This window comes from Rhopalosiphum maidis, chromosome 4 (assembly GCF_003676215.2).
Source record: "Rhopalosiphum maidis isolate BTI-1 chromosome 4, ASM367621v3, whole genome shotgun sequence".
In the NCBI taxonomy this organism is placed as follows: domain Eukaryota; kingdom Metazoa; phylum Arthropoda; class Insecta; order Hemiptera; family Aphididae; genus Rhopalosiphum; species Rhopalosiphum maidis.
In genome coordinates, this window is record NC_040880.1 from 2,360,765 (window position 1) to 2,373,759 (window position 12,995).

At 27.7% G+C, this 12,995-nt stretch overlaps 2 protein-coding genes across 5 annotated transcripts in view; one reads left to right on the plus strand and one right to left on the minus strand.

Moving 5' to 3' along the window:
• The window catches only part of LOC113549843 (leucine-rich repeat-containing protein 24-like), a 291,653-nt gene that overhangs the window by 149,920 nt on the left and 128,738 nt on the right, over positions 1 to 12,995 (plus strand). For all 4 annotated transcript variants that reach the window (XM_026951329.2, XM_026951320.2, XM_026951337.2 and 1 more), the window contains 2 exons: positions 5,452 to 5,523; positions 9,425 to 9,499. The gene's annotated coding sequence lies outside the window, so the exon portion shown is untranslated. The remainder of the gene's footprint in view (positions 1 to 5,451; positions 5,524 to 9,424; positions 9,500 to 12,995) is intronic.
• On the minus strand, positions 7,034 to 9,643 carry LOC113547904 (glucose dehydrogenase [FAD, quinone]-like). Its single transcript, XM_026948485.1, has 3 exons — positions 9,575 to 9,643; positions 8,979 to 9,065; positions 7,034 to 8,906 (listed from the first exon to the last, which is right to left on the minus strand). The coding sequence occupies exons 1-3, from the start codon at positions 9,641 to 9,643 to the stop codon at positions 7,137 to 7,139; spliced, it is 1,926 nt and encodes a 641-aa protein (XP_026804286.1). The 3' UTR covers positions 7,034 to 7,136.

A 12,995-nucleotide genomic window follows, 5' to 3' on the forward strand; every position in this document is an offset into this window, starting at 1 on the left:
TATATATAATACTTAATTTTGTATAATTGACACATTTTACATACTAAGTTAATTGTTGAACAGCAAACACTCATTGTATCAAAAAAAAAAAAAAAAAAAAATGATGTACCTACTTAACTTATATACGTTGTATATATAAGTTATTTTTTTTAGATTATTTTGTAATGTGAAATTGACTATTTGTATTGGTAAAAAGTATAAACTATAACTTGTTTTATTATAATCGGCGTGGGTATAGATACTGTGAGTTATTATTTAATACCTATTATGTATTTAAATGTATAGTGTATGCACGAACCTCTGCTGTTACTCAATTGTTTACCTTCTAGGTGAGCTATACACGATTGTTACGAACATTCATTTACTGTGAGTGATTGAGGTTTCTGTTGCCTTCAGATAGCCCGTGAATGTTATAACTGTTGTATTATAATATCTTGTGCACACATACAAATATTTAATACAGTAGAGTTGTTCTCCAAATCGCGGTTTACGTTTCTACTCTATTTCCCTAACGCGGCGGCGTTACTACTTTGGTCGCATCCGTTTTCGAATTGAATTTGAGTTACATAATAATAATAATAATAATAACAGTTATTACGCAGGTATGTATAGCACGCGCGCACATAGATAACGTTATATTTTATATGATATTATTTATTAGTAGCTATAATATTATGTATGTATAATGTATATTATAATAACTTGTGTAGGTTTATAATATATTTATATTGTACAATGATTTCAGATTAAAATATTATAGTGACATAATCGTAGCAGCATATTATTTATTTACGCGTCATTTTCACGATATCGTCATGTTTTAGAAAGCAATGTTTTATTAAAACGAATATATTTATGATAATGATTATATTTATTATTGAATAATAATAATTATATAATATATTGCGCTTTAAAATTTTTTATAACGCACTGACGTGGCCAGGGATTTTTTTAAGGTGATCAATTTTTGTAAAATACAATTTAAGATTTTTGTTGCAATTTATATAGATCATTAAAAATTAAAATATTTTTTAAATTTTCTTAATATTTCAGGGGGGGGGGGGGCTGCAGCTACTATTTTAACGTATAACTTTAAATTCGTATACGTCTTTAAATTTCGGTACGACCTAAATTTTAACGTTAAAACTAAAAATATAATTAATATAATTCATAAAAACAAATGTACATCTATCAATGCAATGAGGGGGAGAGGTACACGACTTTGTTGTTTGGAATATAATACAATGTTTGGAACGCTTTACAAGTTGTATGGTCAATTTGTTTTTTGGAACATTGATACGACCGCACGAACTTTTTATATTTTATTTTCATGAACCATAAACTAAGTTTTAAGCAGATAATTAAAGGAATTAATTGTTCAAGTTCTTATAACATATACAATATACATACATATTTGTGTAAATAATAGCATTAATCAAATTGATTTAACCTGGCTTTTTGGTTTTACAATTACTTTTCATTCTCTCGGGTTATTAGATTAATAACAAAACATTTTGTAAATAACTTTTGACGTTTTTATCATTTTAAAAACAATAAATTACCATCAATTAACTCCTCCCAACATCTTGGGTATTATGCCTTGAGCTCATTCCCATGACGAAAAATAAAAAAACGCGCGATATAGAATGCTGAAAAACAAACTTTGTCTACAATTTTTTTTTACGCATAAATTGTATGATTACTGCGCTAACCTGTGTGTTGTAGTTGTATGTTATAATAATAGTTTTTTTTTTTTTTTTTTTTTACTTTAGTTTAGTTAGTATCCAATTACACAAGAATTTTAGTTAAAATAATTTTCATAATGATTTTGCCTTTTAACATGGTGGCATAACTGATTCTTGTTCCCAGTGATGAATTTATCCGATTATTCCCACGAGTTTTCATGAACTAATAAATTTACTGGGGATGTCCCTAATGCATTCTGTTTTTAATTTTCTCATTGTTCATAGCCAAAGTGCGTCCATAGTCCTATTTAAAAATTATATTGAAAAGCCTGAGTTCACCATTGGTCCCCACATCCAAAGCCTATATTATGATTGGAAAAATATATAAGTAAACCAATCAATGCGTAATATTCATAATTTATATAGGATATTGAATTCGTTGGAAATTAAGATTTATGCCAATGAACAATTCCTCATGGTAAATTACTATAATTTTAATACTGTAATGTTTTCATGTGAAATAGCATTTAAATACTTTAAGTACTTTTAAGACTAAATAGTATAATATTATGGTATGTTATTAAGTTTTGTTTTGTTAAATTATAGTCAAAATAATACTTAAAAAATTTTTATTTACAATGAACGGTTTAAGGAATTGCTACTAAATACCTTTAGTTTACTATTTAATTAATAACAAATATTTTAAACTTTTTAATAATTTTATTTAACTAAAGGGTGGAGCTAAAAAAATTCAGTATAAATCTACTTTTATATTCAACGTGTAGTACCTATTTTATTTTACTACCTTTCGCATTATTTAGTTGATAACTTGCAGGTCTACTAACTATTATATATGTCATTATTATTCGAAAACATTTGTGATGTAAAAACTATATTTTACATTAGAATTGATTATAATTTATTTAAATTTTGCTAGTTTTAATTTTTCCCATTAGACTAAAATATAGCACTTGTTACCACTCACAATTTTCTCATTAATTCTTACTATTTACACTGACTTCCTGGTATCTAAAATTGAAACTAAAAAGTTTAAAATCAAGTACATTTTGTTCAGTTAAAAATTCATAGTGTTAATAAAATATTTATTTTTTAAATTCTTAGTGAATGTAAGAAAGCTATAATGTGTTACTTTTAAGAAAAACACTTTTTTGTGTTCTGAAAGTTTTGTACAACTCTACTTTTATCGATTGTAAAGTGGACATAAGTGGTACGTTAGAATTGCCAAGTAGTTTTGAAAAAAATTGCCAAAAAAATATCAAAGGTTTGGTAATTTTTTTAGATTGAAACATCTTTTTTTTACGTTTGAATTTGTCTATATAGTTTGAAGACATCGAATAGACATATTAAAAGACGTATTTCCAAACAGATTAGATTGATATAAAAGTTTAAATTGTTCAAGTTGAAATAAAATTAGTTTGTAATATCAAAGCATAATGTCTATGATTATAATTAACTTATGACTTTTGAATTAAGTTAATTTAGAAAAAAGATCGTAACTTTGTTTAATGTTTATGCAATAAAATATTTTAAATCTTACTGATCGAATTAGTTAATATAGATCTCCGTGTTATAGTATATCATTAATTTGCTACAAATTATAGGTAAAGATAAAATATTAAAATTATATTTACAAAATGTATAACAATATATTGTTTAGCTCAAACTCTTAATGCTGTGTACATTTAGATTTTATGCAGTAAAGCATAATTGAAATTTGTACTATTAAATAAATAAACTTTTGATAGATGAATGTCGCTTATAGACATTTTTATGTAAATTCCAATTAACAGCTGTGCGTCAATTTACACAATATCTATTATGTCAATGAAAATAATTTTTCAACAATATAACCTATTTATTACGTTTGTCGCGATTAAATTTAAAAAAAAATAACTAATATATATGCGTCATCGTCGATTCATGTATTAATTCAAAATTAAAATTAAGCCATTTAAAATGCAATAAATTATAAGATATTATAAAGTTGTGATACTATGAGTCAGGGTTTTAACTTTCACACTTCGATTTGCTTCTATTATGATTTAATAGATTATAACTGCTGCGATGAAAGCCGTATAATGACGATTATGTATACCTATACTGAATAGTTAATATTATGACTAGGGCTCAGATTTATATGTAAATACATATTTTTACTGTGACTTGATAAATTAATTTAAGTGAGTGATAAATTCGTTTCAAGGGATTTCTAATTAAATTAACTATATTTTATTTTACATATTTTGCCATAAGTACATGTTTTTACATATTTTTCAATAATTCAATTTTTACCTACATATTTTGGCAATTTGTTCATTTACGATTTTTTTAATAATTATTAATTATGTGCGAGTGTATTTTTCAATACAAACAATTTCCCAAATTTCCAAAAGTACAACATAGTAACAAAATAACACCAATTATTGAACTTAATGTATGGTAGATGTAACTTACTCCTTCAGACATAGTCAAAATGTAATACAGTCCAATAACATCAGTGGAAGCCGAAAGATCATTTAATCAGTATAAGGCAATTTTACGACCAAATCGAAGATCTTTTGAATTTCAAAATTTCAAAATGGCTGTTATCATAAATTGTAATCTAGATAGTTAAAATTTTTATTGGCTTTGAGCTTTTTTTTATTTTTATTTTATAATTTGTAACACCTTTTTTAAAAATAATTTTACTATTTAAAATATAATTTGTTTTATTAGAAACTCTCAAACTCATATGGATATATTATATAATCAAATATTAAATAATAAATAAATTTAATTTTAATTTTAATTTATAATAAATAAATCATATTAGTAAAATACAAATTTTGATTTTTTTAGCACATATTTATGTACATATTTTGCTAACGTAAATACATATTTTGGTTTCATAAATACATAAATCCGAGCCCTAATTATGACTAAAACTGGCAATACTATTTTTATGTTCAAAATATATAAATAATTAATGATATTGTATAGGTATTAAGCACTCTCATAAATAATTTAACGTAAAAATAATGATTGTTGGTGCCTTTACGTTCCATATTGTATCTTTATGTGAATTACGTCGTGGCTTACACACAACTGTGTAAATCATCTACTTTGTTTATTGTTCTCTTACCTGTCCTAATAACACATTATGTTTTATTGATGGACGTTGCCCATTTCTGTGCATTGTTGTTGTTGTACAAAAAAAGTTAACGTTTGATTGATTTTCGTGTATAGGTTGCGGACCAAAAATAACATACTATATTAACGATACTTTTAGTTTTGATTTAAAATGTATAATGAACGAAAAAAAAATTGATAAAATTCCAGTCGAGTAGAATTAATTTAATAATAGATTTAAATAACTACACAAAATTAGAAATACCTAATTAAGTATAATTGGGTCAATATTAAAAGTTGTAATTAATAACAAATAACGTGGTGTTTATTGATACCATGTGAAATATGAGAAAGTAGAGAATGGACAAAAAAGTATTTTTAGACAAACAGCAACAAATATTATTAAATGTTGGTTTTTATTATTTATTTATTTCAAAATATACAATTTCTATTCCGTGTTTGAATTAGTTCATTAATACATATTGAGAAACATTACATATCAACTAAGTAATACATGTAACGATCGACATTAATTATTCTATAAATAAGAAACACTCGGTTTTTTTTCATGCAATAGTATTATTATTAATAATTTTACAATATAAATTTGTGATTTAATTTGTATTTTTTTTTTCAGATACGTTGATGATGTATTTTATTATTTATGAAGATCAATTCTGTCACCAAGTTTTGGCGTAAACAATCTACAGTAAGTCTAAAACTTTGGTTGCATTATATTAGTAATTTATGAACATTTTGCGTTATTATTTTCTCGATAAATTATTGATAAATTGTCAATTCGACGTTCGCAACAATTTTTTTTGTTCAAAATTGTACGAAACATATTTCGTAATATGTTTTTAGTTTAATAAACCTATCGGATTTTCGTGTAGATTCAATACATTATTTCAAACAACTTGGTAGATCACCATGCGTGTGTTGCTATTCAACGTATTTGTGCGAAACATAATTACTCGATTGAGAATAGGTCGCGGCGCACATAATCACGCGATGTTACGAACCACAATCAAAGGGTAGCTCGTTGGGCTTTAAAATTGGCAAACAATTTGTTCAATAACGATTCGTGTTTGTAATAATAATTACTTTAATTTCTACGTCTACGAGAGACGACCGGAATCTTATCCAGCATTTCGTCCCTATTATATTCATTAGTCATTAAAATAGTTGGACGTGTATAAAATAATAGTAATAAGTAGCATACTGCATGCATCTATGTCAAATGCACGTTTCGAAATATACCACAATATTAAAAAAAGAAACTAATTATGATAATAATTATTATAATCTAACTTTCTAAGATTAAAATTATTTACAATAATAAAACATTTGGTAATTACAGTAGATTCTAATTATTATGTCAAACGTCGCTTTCTTGAATTTTCTGTTAGGTATCTCAAACTAAATTGAAATCTACTTGAAACTACCATTACACTTAATAAAGTTTTGCTCTCGCTAAATCAAAATGAAATTAATCGTTTTTCGTAATCTTGAATACACAAATAATATTTGTATTATGGTAAGAACAGAATTAGAAAAAAAAAACTAAATTCACGCATTTTTAGTCATTCGTATAAAATAAATTGAAATAAAAAATAAGCGTCAATTAAATGTCTTTACAATTATTTTTTACATTCTTACAAAATCAAAAGTAATATTAAACAACAAACTGTAATGACAGATATTTAAAAAAAAAAATTCATTCATTCATTATTATAGTTTTTTGATATGTATTTAGCATTAGTACTTTAATTATTCATACTATAAATTTTAAGCATTCAAATTATTTATCTATTTTATAAGAAATCCAATTAAACTCGATACCTCGAAATTTTTAATATCTCGAACTTTGTCTTGTTTCCTTGAGATTCGACATAACGAGAATCTACTGTGTTTAAATATTGGCAAAATTTGTGTAATGTTTTCTTTTAAAAATAAACAGGACTGTAAGTTGTAGGATTTTCATAGCTATGGTACACAAAATATAACATACCTATTATAACTAATTACTAACATATTTATATTATTGAATTGGTTTAACAAATTTAATAAAAACATCATATAATATTAAATATTAAATTGATTATTCATTTGAAATTTGATTTGGTTTTTCCATAGTCATAGTTTATACTTTTTTATTATAATATTTAGATTTAAAGTGTTATTTTATTTTCATTATTAATTTTATTTTAAGAATATTAGATAATATTGTGAACATTTTAATTTAATAGTAATTTATTAAACGTAAAAAAAATATATCTTAAAAACTAATATATGGTTAATAAAATATAAAAAGTTATAACCTCATTTCCCATACTGGGTTTTAATCATATCAGCTCCTTTTTCAGCCATCATCATTGTGGCGGCGTTAGTGTTGCAAGATACTAACGACGGCATCGCTGAACAGTCAATCACTCTAAGTCTATCAACGCCAATCACTTTAAAAGAAGGATCGACCACCGAGGTCTTGTCGCTGATCGCACCCATCTTGTTGGTACCAACCGAATGAAAAATTGAGGTGGCTAGATTTTTAATAGCACATTTCCAGTAGTCTTTGGTGCCCCATTCGCAATTTGCCTCGCAATTCGGGTACACTATTTTCTCAAATGCATATCCGGCATCAGTCATTGGTTTCGTCTTGCACATTTCAACCACAAACTCAATACCCCTCACCATCGTATCGATTTCTTCTTGGTCGGATAAGTAGTTTGCGATTATTTTCGGGGTTGCCATAGGATCTTTTGATCTTAGTAAAACACGTCCTGTCTTGGTTATTATATTACTAATCGGTATCATAAGTATTATGTCACTTTTCATGTTCAAATCGTTGTAAATATTTGCCATCTCGTCGGAAAATCCAAACATGTTCTTGAACGTGTTCATCTGTCGGGTCGTATTATACGAGTATCTAATTTTCATAATTTCAATGTCAGGGTTTCCAGACGCGCGTTTTGTATCGACAAAACTGAGAAGTCCCGTCAGCCCCATTGTACTAATACCTTTGGGAATTAAATCAAACGTATCCTTTCTAAGTTTTTGACTTTCCGCCACGATGTCTGCGATTGGTCTATCCTTACGGTCACTAAGAACAAGACCGAAAAAAGCGACGTGGTCTTGATAGTTAAGGCCGACCGGGAGATCAGCCACCACATCGACACTCATCTCTTTCAAGTGATCTGCTGGTCCAATCCCGGAGATCATAAGTAATTGAGGACTCATTATCACTCCGGCAGATACTATAACTTCTAGTGTACAGTTTACGGTCTTAAACTCGCCTGTTTTTGTTACAAACTCTACGCCGACCGCGACTTTGTTCTCGATAAGAATTTTTGTGACTCGGGTGTATTTGGCTACGAACAAATTTGGTCGTTCACTATTGGGAATTAAGAAAGCTTTTAACGTACTGCACCGCAGACCATTCCGAGTTGTGCTATCCGACATAGCGTATCCAACTGAACGTTCTATTTTATTCAAATCTTTCACATTTGTCAAGCCCATTAATTCTGCTGCTTGAGATATTGTTTGTATAGCAGGATCTGGGGCTTGAAATGGACTGACAGTGAGAGGTCCGGAATTTCCGTGAATCTTTGGGTCAAACCTAGACTCGTCGTTAAAGTTTTCAGATTTTATAAAATATGGCAGTATGGAATCGAAACCCCAACCAGTGCAACCCATTTTTTCCCATTCATCAAAATCGAACTTTGTGCCACGGATTTGTAGCATCACGTTCATGGACGAACTGCCACCTAACATACAACCTCTGGGTACATGACACCTTTCTCCATCTAGGCCTTTGAACAAATTATCTTCTTGTTCGGTTAAAAATTTCCAATCGTATTCTGTATTCAGTGCCAAACTCCATTTAAGTGGAATTTCCGATGATTCTGGAGGATCACCACCTGCTTCTAATAGTAAAACATTCCATTCTGATATTTCACTTAAGCGAGAAGCAATTATCGAACCAGCACTACCAGCGCCGACAACGATAAAATCAAATTGTATATTGCACTCTCCTGACAACAGATCTGGACCGAAATCTTTCGGGTATTTAATCGCATCTAATTTTAGAAATATCTAAATAAAAAAAATAATAATAATTTTAATTAAAAAAAAATAGACAACTAAGATTTAAGTCAATATACTTACTATACTTAATAAAATAAATATTATTTTGTAAAACATTGATATTTTTTTCAACACGAGTTGTAGGAATTGAAATTTTTTATTTGTTAGCTAAAACGTTTCTAAATGATAATATAGATTAACGCGCCACTTGATATGTAAAATAGACGTACTGCTCTGGTAAATATCTTTTTTATACCAATCTATCTAGTGATATGTACTATTCGTTTACATATCTAACTATGTACATATTGTGTTTTACAACTGTGTAAACTATACGAGGTTGTATTGTTTTAAAAATTTGAATACATAATTGAATTTCACACTTTAAGAGTACGATTGTGAAATAATAAGTTAATTTCAATTAATTTATTTTTGTACGAGCTTATAAATTAAATAAGAAATCTTATCAATACTTTTTACAATAATTTTATAAATTGAATTGTACATGATTAATATTTTTTTTTCAGATACACTAAACATGTATTACTGCGTGAGCAAGATTTCGTTATATTCCAAAGTTTTGACATAAAAAAAATTAGAAGGTAAGTCAAAAACTTTTATAAGTTATTGAAAACAAATAACACTAGAACATACATATTACTTTTTAGTAAATTTACGAATTTACGATCATATTTCACGCAGTTATTTTTGAGATTAAGTATACTTTTGGCATGTTTGGTGCACATATTTATATCCGAAATGATATTTAACATGGTTTATAGCTAACTCGTAAATTAATTGACTATTGTTCTTGTGTATATTGATTAACCTTTGACATAATATCGTTGTCCCGGTAAGTAAGGACAATCTTTTGGGAAACGCGATAAAAAATGCATGCACTGCCAGCAAAGTTCATAATATACATAATATATTAAATATTTATAAATAATATATTATTACATAAAGGTGTATAATTTGATATAAAAATATTAAAATCAACGTGTCTACCTATATTATAGTTATTGATGTCCTGATAACACTGTAATTATAAAGCCAACACATAGAATTATAATTAAAAAAGTTTTATCTATTTTTTTTTAGTCAACTAATGGTCTGTTGAAATTTAATTACATCTGAGATTTATTTATTATAAATTGTTTCTAACCTGTACGTATCATAGAGAATATGCATCTCTAGAGATATCCACAAAAACATAGGTACTACCAAATGAAAACTGTTAAGTGTATGTTCCAACGATTTTAGCAATAACATTTTAGTTATTTTATTTTTATATAAATAATATAAATTGTGTCAAATTAATTATATATGATAAAAAATATAAAAACGTTGGTTTAATTATTACAATTTAAGTACTTAATAATAATTATAGAATTCGACATAAGAGCCATAAATAACGTTTTCAAAATACTTTGTCGTCTAATATTTTTCTTACTAGTAAAGTAAGTAAATTCCCATACTAGTCGATAACATTTATATCTAAAAATTCTGTAGATATCTACTAATAAGTCACTTCTTATGTAAAATCTCTGTTGAAGTTTTTTTTTTTTTAAGTACATAGTGTATCACCACTATTATAACGCACAGCAGTTGTAACGAAATGTGCGAAACGAGTTGAAAATAAGAATACCCGCAAGCCCGTGTATACGAGTATGCGAGTTGCAAATTTTCTGTCATCGAGTCGCTCGAAAAATAATTAATACATAGTTTTCATAATTATCGGTCTTCTTGTGTTTCACACTTATAATATGATCGTATTAATAATAATATCATAATGGCTTTATGACACGCATAAACAGTATGGCGACCGCCAAACCAAATACGATATTAAAATTATTACAGGTATAATAAAAATAACAATAATAATATCGCCGTGCACTGTTACTTGTCGTCGTACTTAATGTAACTCGGCATACTAATGATTATAGTTATGTTCGTGATGAACCTTGACGTCCGAGTACGGTAGCAATAATGTTACTATTTCGTTACTATTATGTTACTATTTTGTTACTACCTTTCGTTGCGAACGGGATGCGATGCGACCTCAGTGCGCGTCTAGACGAATTCCGTCTTGTCGTAGTCCGTGTAATAATATTATGATCATGCACGCTTACTCATAGGTAACGTACCTTTGGTAGAAACGTTAGTTATTCAACATAACTTAATTATTGCGAATTATTTTTGGTCGTGGGTTGAAGGTGACCTTTTGGAGTTTGGATTTGGTTTTATTGTATTTTTATTAATTTTCGATTAAAATTTTAAAATCATATAATTTAATATTATTTAAATTATCATTATGATAATATGTTTTATGATTTTTAAAAAAATAGCTAATATAGGTAATCACTTAGCTGTACAGTAGAAGTCGAGAGGGTAGCATAATTTAGTTTAAAACGTAATTGATTTGTTAAATTTGAATTAAATCATAGTAAATCATTGTATGCGATAAAAATTTATTCTAAAGGATGACCGTCCAGAAAAAAAATTATTTTAATCATATTGTTAAAATGTTAACAAATGTTCATACTTTTTTTTTTTAATTGAATTTTTCCGATTATTGTAAAAGTATGGGAATTTTAAATTTTGACCTTCTAAAAGTACCAATTAGAACCAATTTGTGACAAAAAGCTTTCATTGAATTTTATAATTAGATAATTTATTACCAGAAAAAGTGTACATCAGACACACAAAAAAAAAATCACCAATGTAAAACAAGTATATTCATTACTAACGCTTGAAATATAAAAAAATTCGAAGAAATCGATCAATGTGAAACTTCATCAGTGACAACGACTAGCTTTAATACCAAGAGATTTCATAAAATATAATAGTCACTATTCAGTGTATTTCTATTGATATTCGGAACCGTATGTATAGGTGTTATCACTATTTTTTTTGAAAATTAATTCATGATGAAAAATTGATGACGGTATTTCGATTTTTTTACTGATAAAACGTATATTTGTTTATAATCAGAAACAATAATCAATATGTTAGCTGACCTTTGTAATAAATACTAAGTAATCGTGTTGGTTTAATTTATACATCATAATGCACGTAAAATTATTGTGAAACAATTCGCAAACGTGTGTCTATATTGACAATATAGGAACCGATTCTGTGACAATCGGAAAACAATTTGTCGTTACTTGGTGGAAGTATTATAGTTATTCAATTGAGGCCACTCTGCTGCTGTTGTTACAGGTGTACAGCGGCAAGGTAAGGTATCGCACGTTAGGCCAATATTCGTAGAATATTCGCCTGAAAGTTGAAATATTTACCGAAGTTTCCGAACAACTTACTGTACTTCACATACTTTGAACTTTTACGAATTGTTCGACAGTAAATAATTGTTAAATAGTTTCAACAGATGACAGACCGCCGCGCTGTATGGATACGTACTATGCAGTGTGCGCTGCGTAGGTGTATTGCAACCGACCTCACTAAAGTCAAATTTGGTATTTTTGTAGAGTAAACTTCGACGCGTGGTTCGATTGTAAATCTTTATATCTGTGTTAATGTGTTCTAATAATATATCGATATAATAACGGGACAGTATATTATTACAGACGATTAGTTGTGTTAATTGGTATAAAAAACTCTATTCTAATAATTTTTTTTTCGCGATAACATAACGACTATAATAATGGTGATGATAATTTATTCATAAAAACAACAATGGAATTGAGGCAATCACGATAACGTGAAGATAAAGCGTTACATTCGTATGCTAATTCTTGATAAAATAAGAAGCTTATTTAACCGAATTACGTTCGAAACAAAAAAAAAGTTAGAAACAAATGACTTAAACTTAACTCAAAAACAAACATAATTCATCTTAAACAACTATGTCCCCGAAGTCGATTGTGCGTTACAATATATTATAACTAAAATAATATTTTAAAATCAAATTCATCACGAATATTTAGGTTTTATGTCAAATTAAATACTTTGTGGGCATTTCAAATAATGTGGTTGGTAATTGGTATTTCTCGGAATTCCTGGGAACGAGGATATTATTTATTTGGATTTTTCCCGGGAATTCCGGAAGTACCAACTCTGTTTATATTATAATGCATG

What these genes read in the sequence shown, in the direction of transcription:
- LOC113547904 (XM_026948485.1), bottom strand. Translation starts at nt 9,643, where the DNA reads ATGTGCACCAAACATGCCAAAAGTATACTTAATCTCAAAAATAACTGC. An exon ending in TGAAATATGATCGTAAATTC is followed by an intron (nt 9,066 to 9,574) that starts GTAAATTTACTA and finishes GAAACGTTTTAG; the next exon opens with CTAACAAATAAAAAATTTCA. An exon ending in TATTTATTTTATTAAGTATA is followed by an intron (nt 8,907 to 8,978) that starts GTAAGTATATTG and finishes TTTTTTATTTAG; the next exon opens with ATATTTCTAAAATTAGATGC.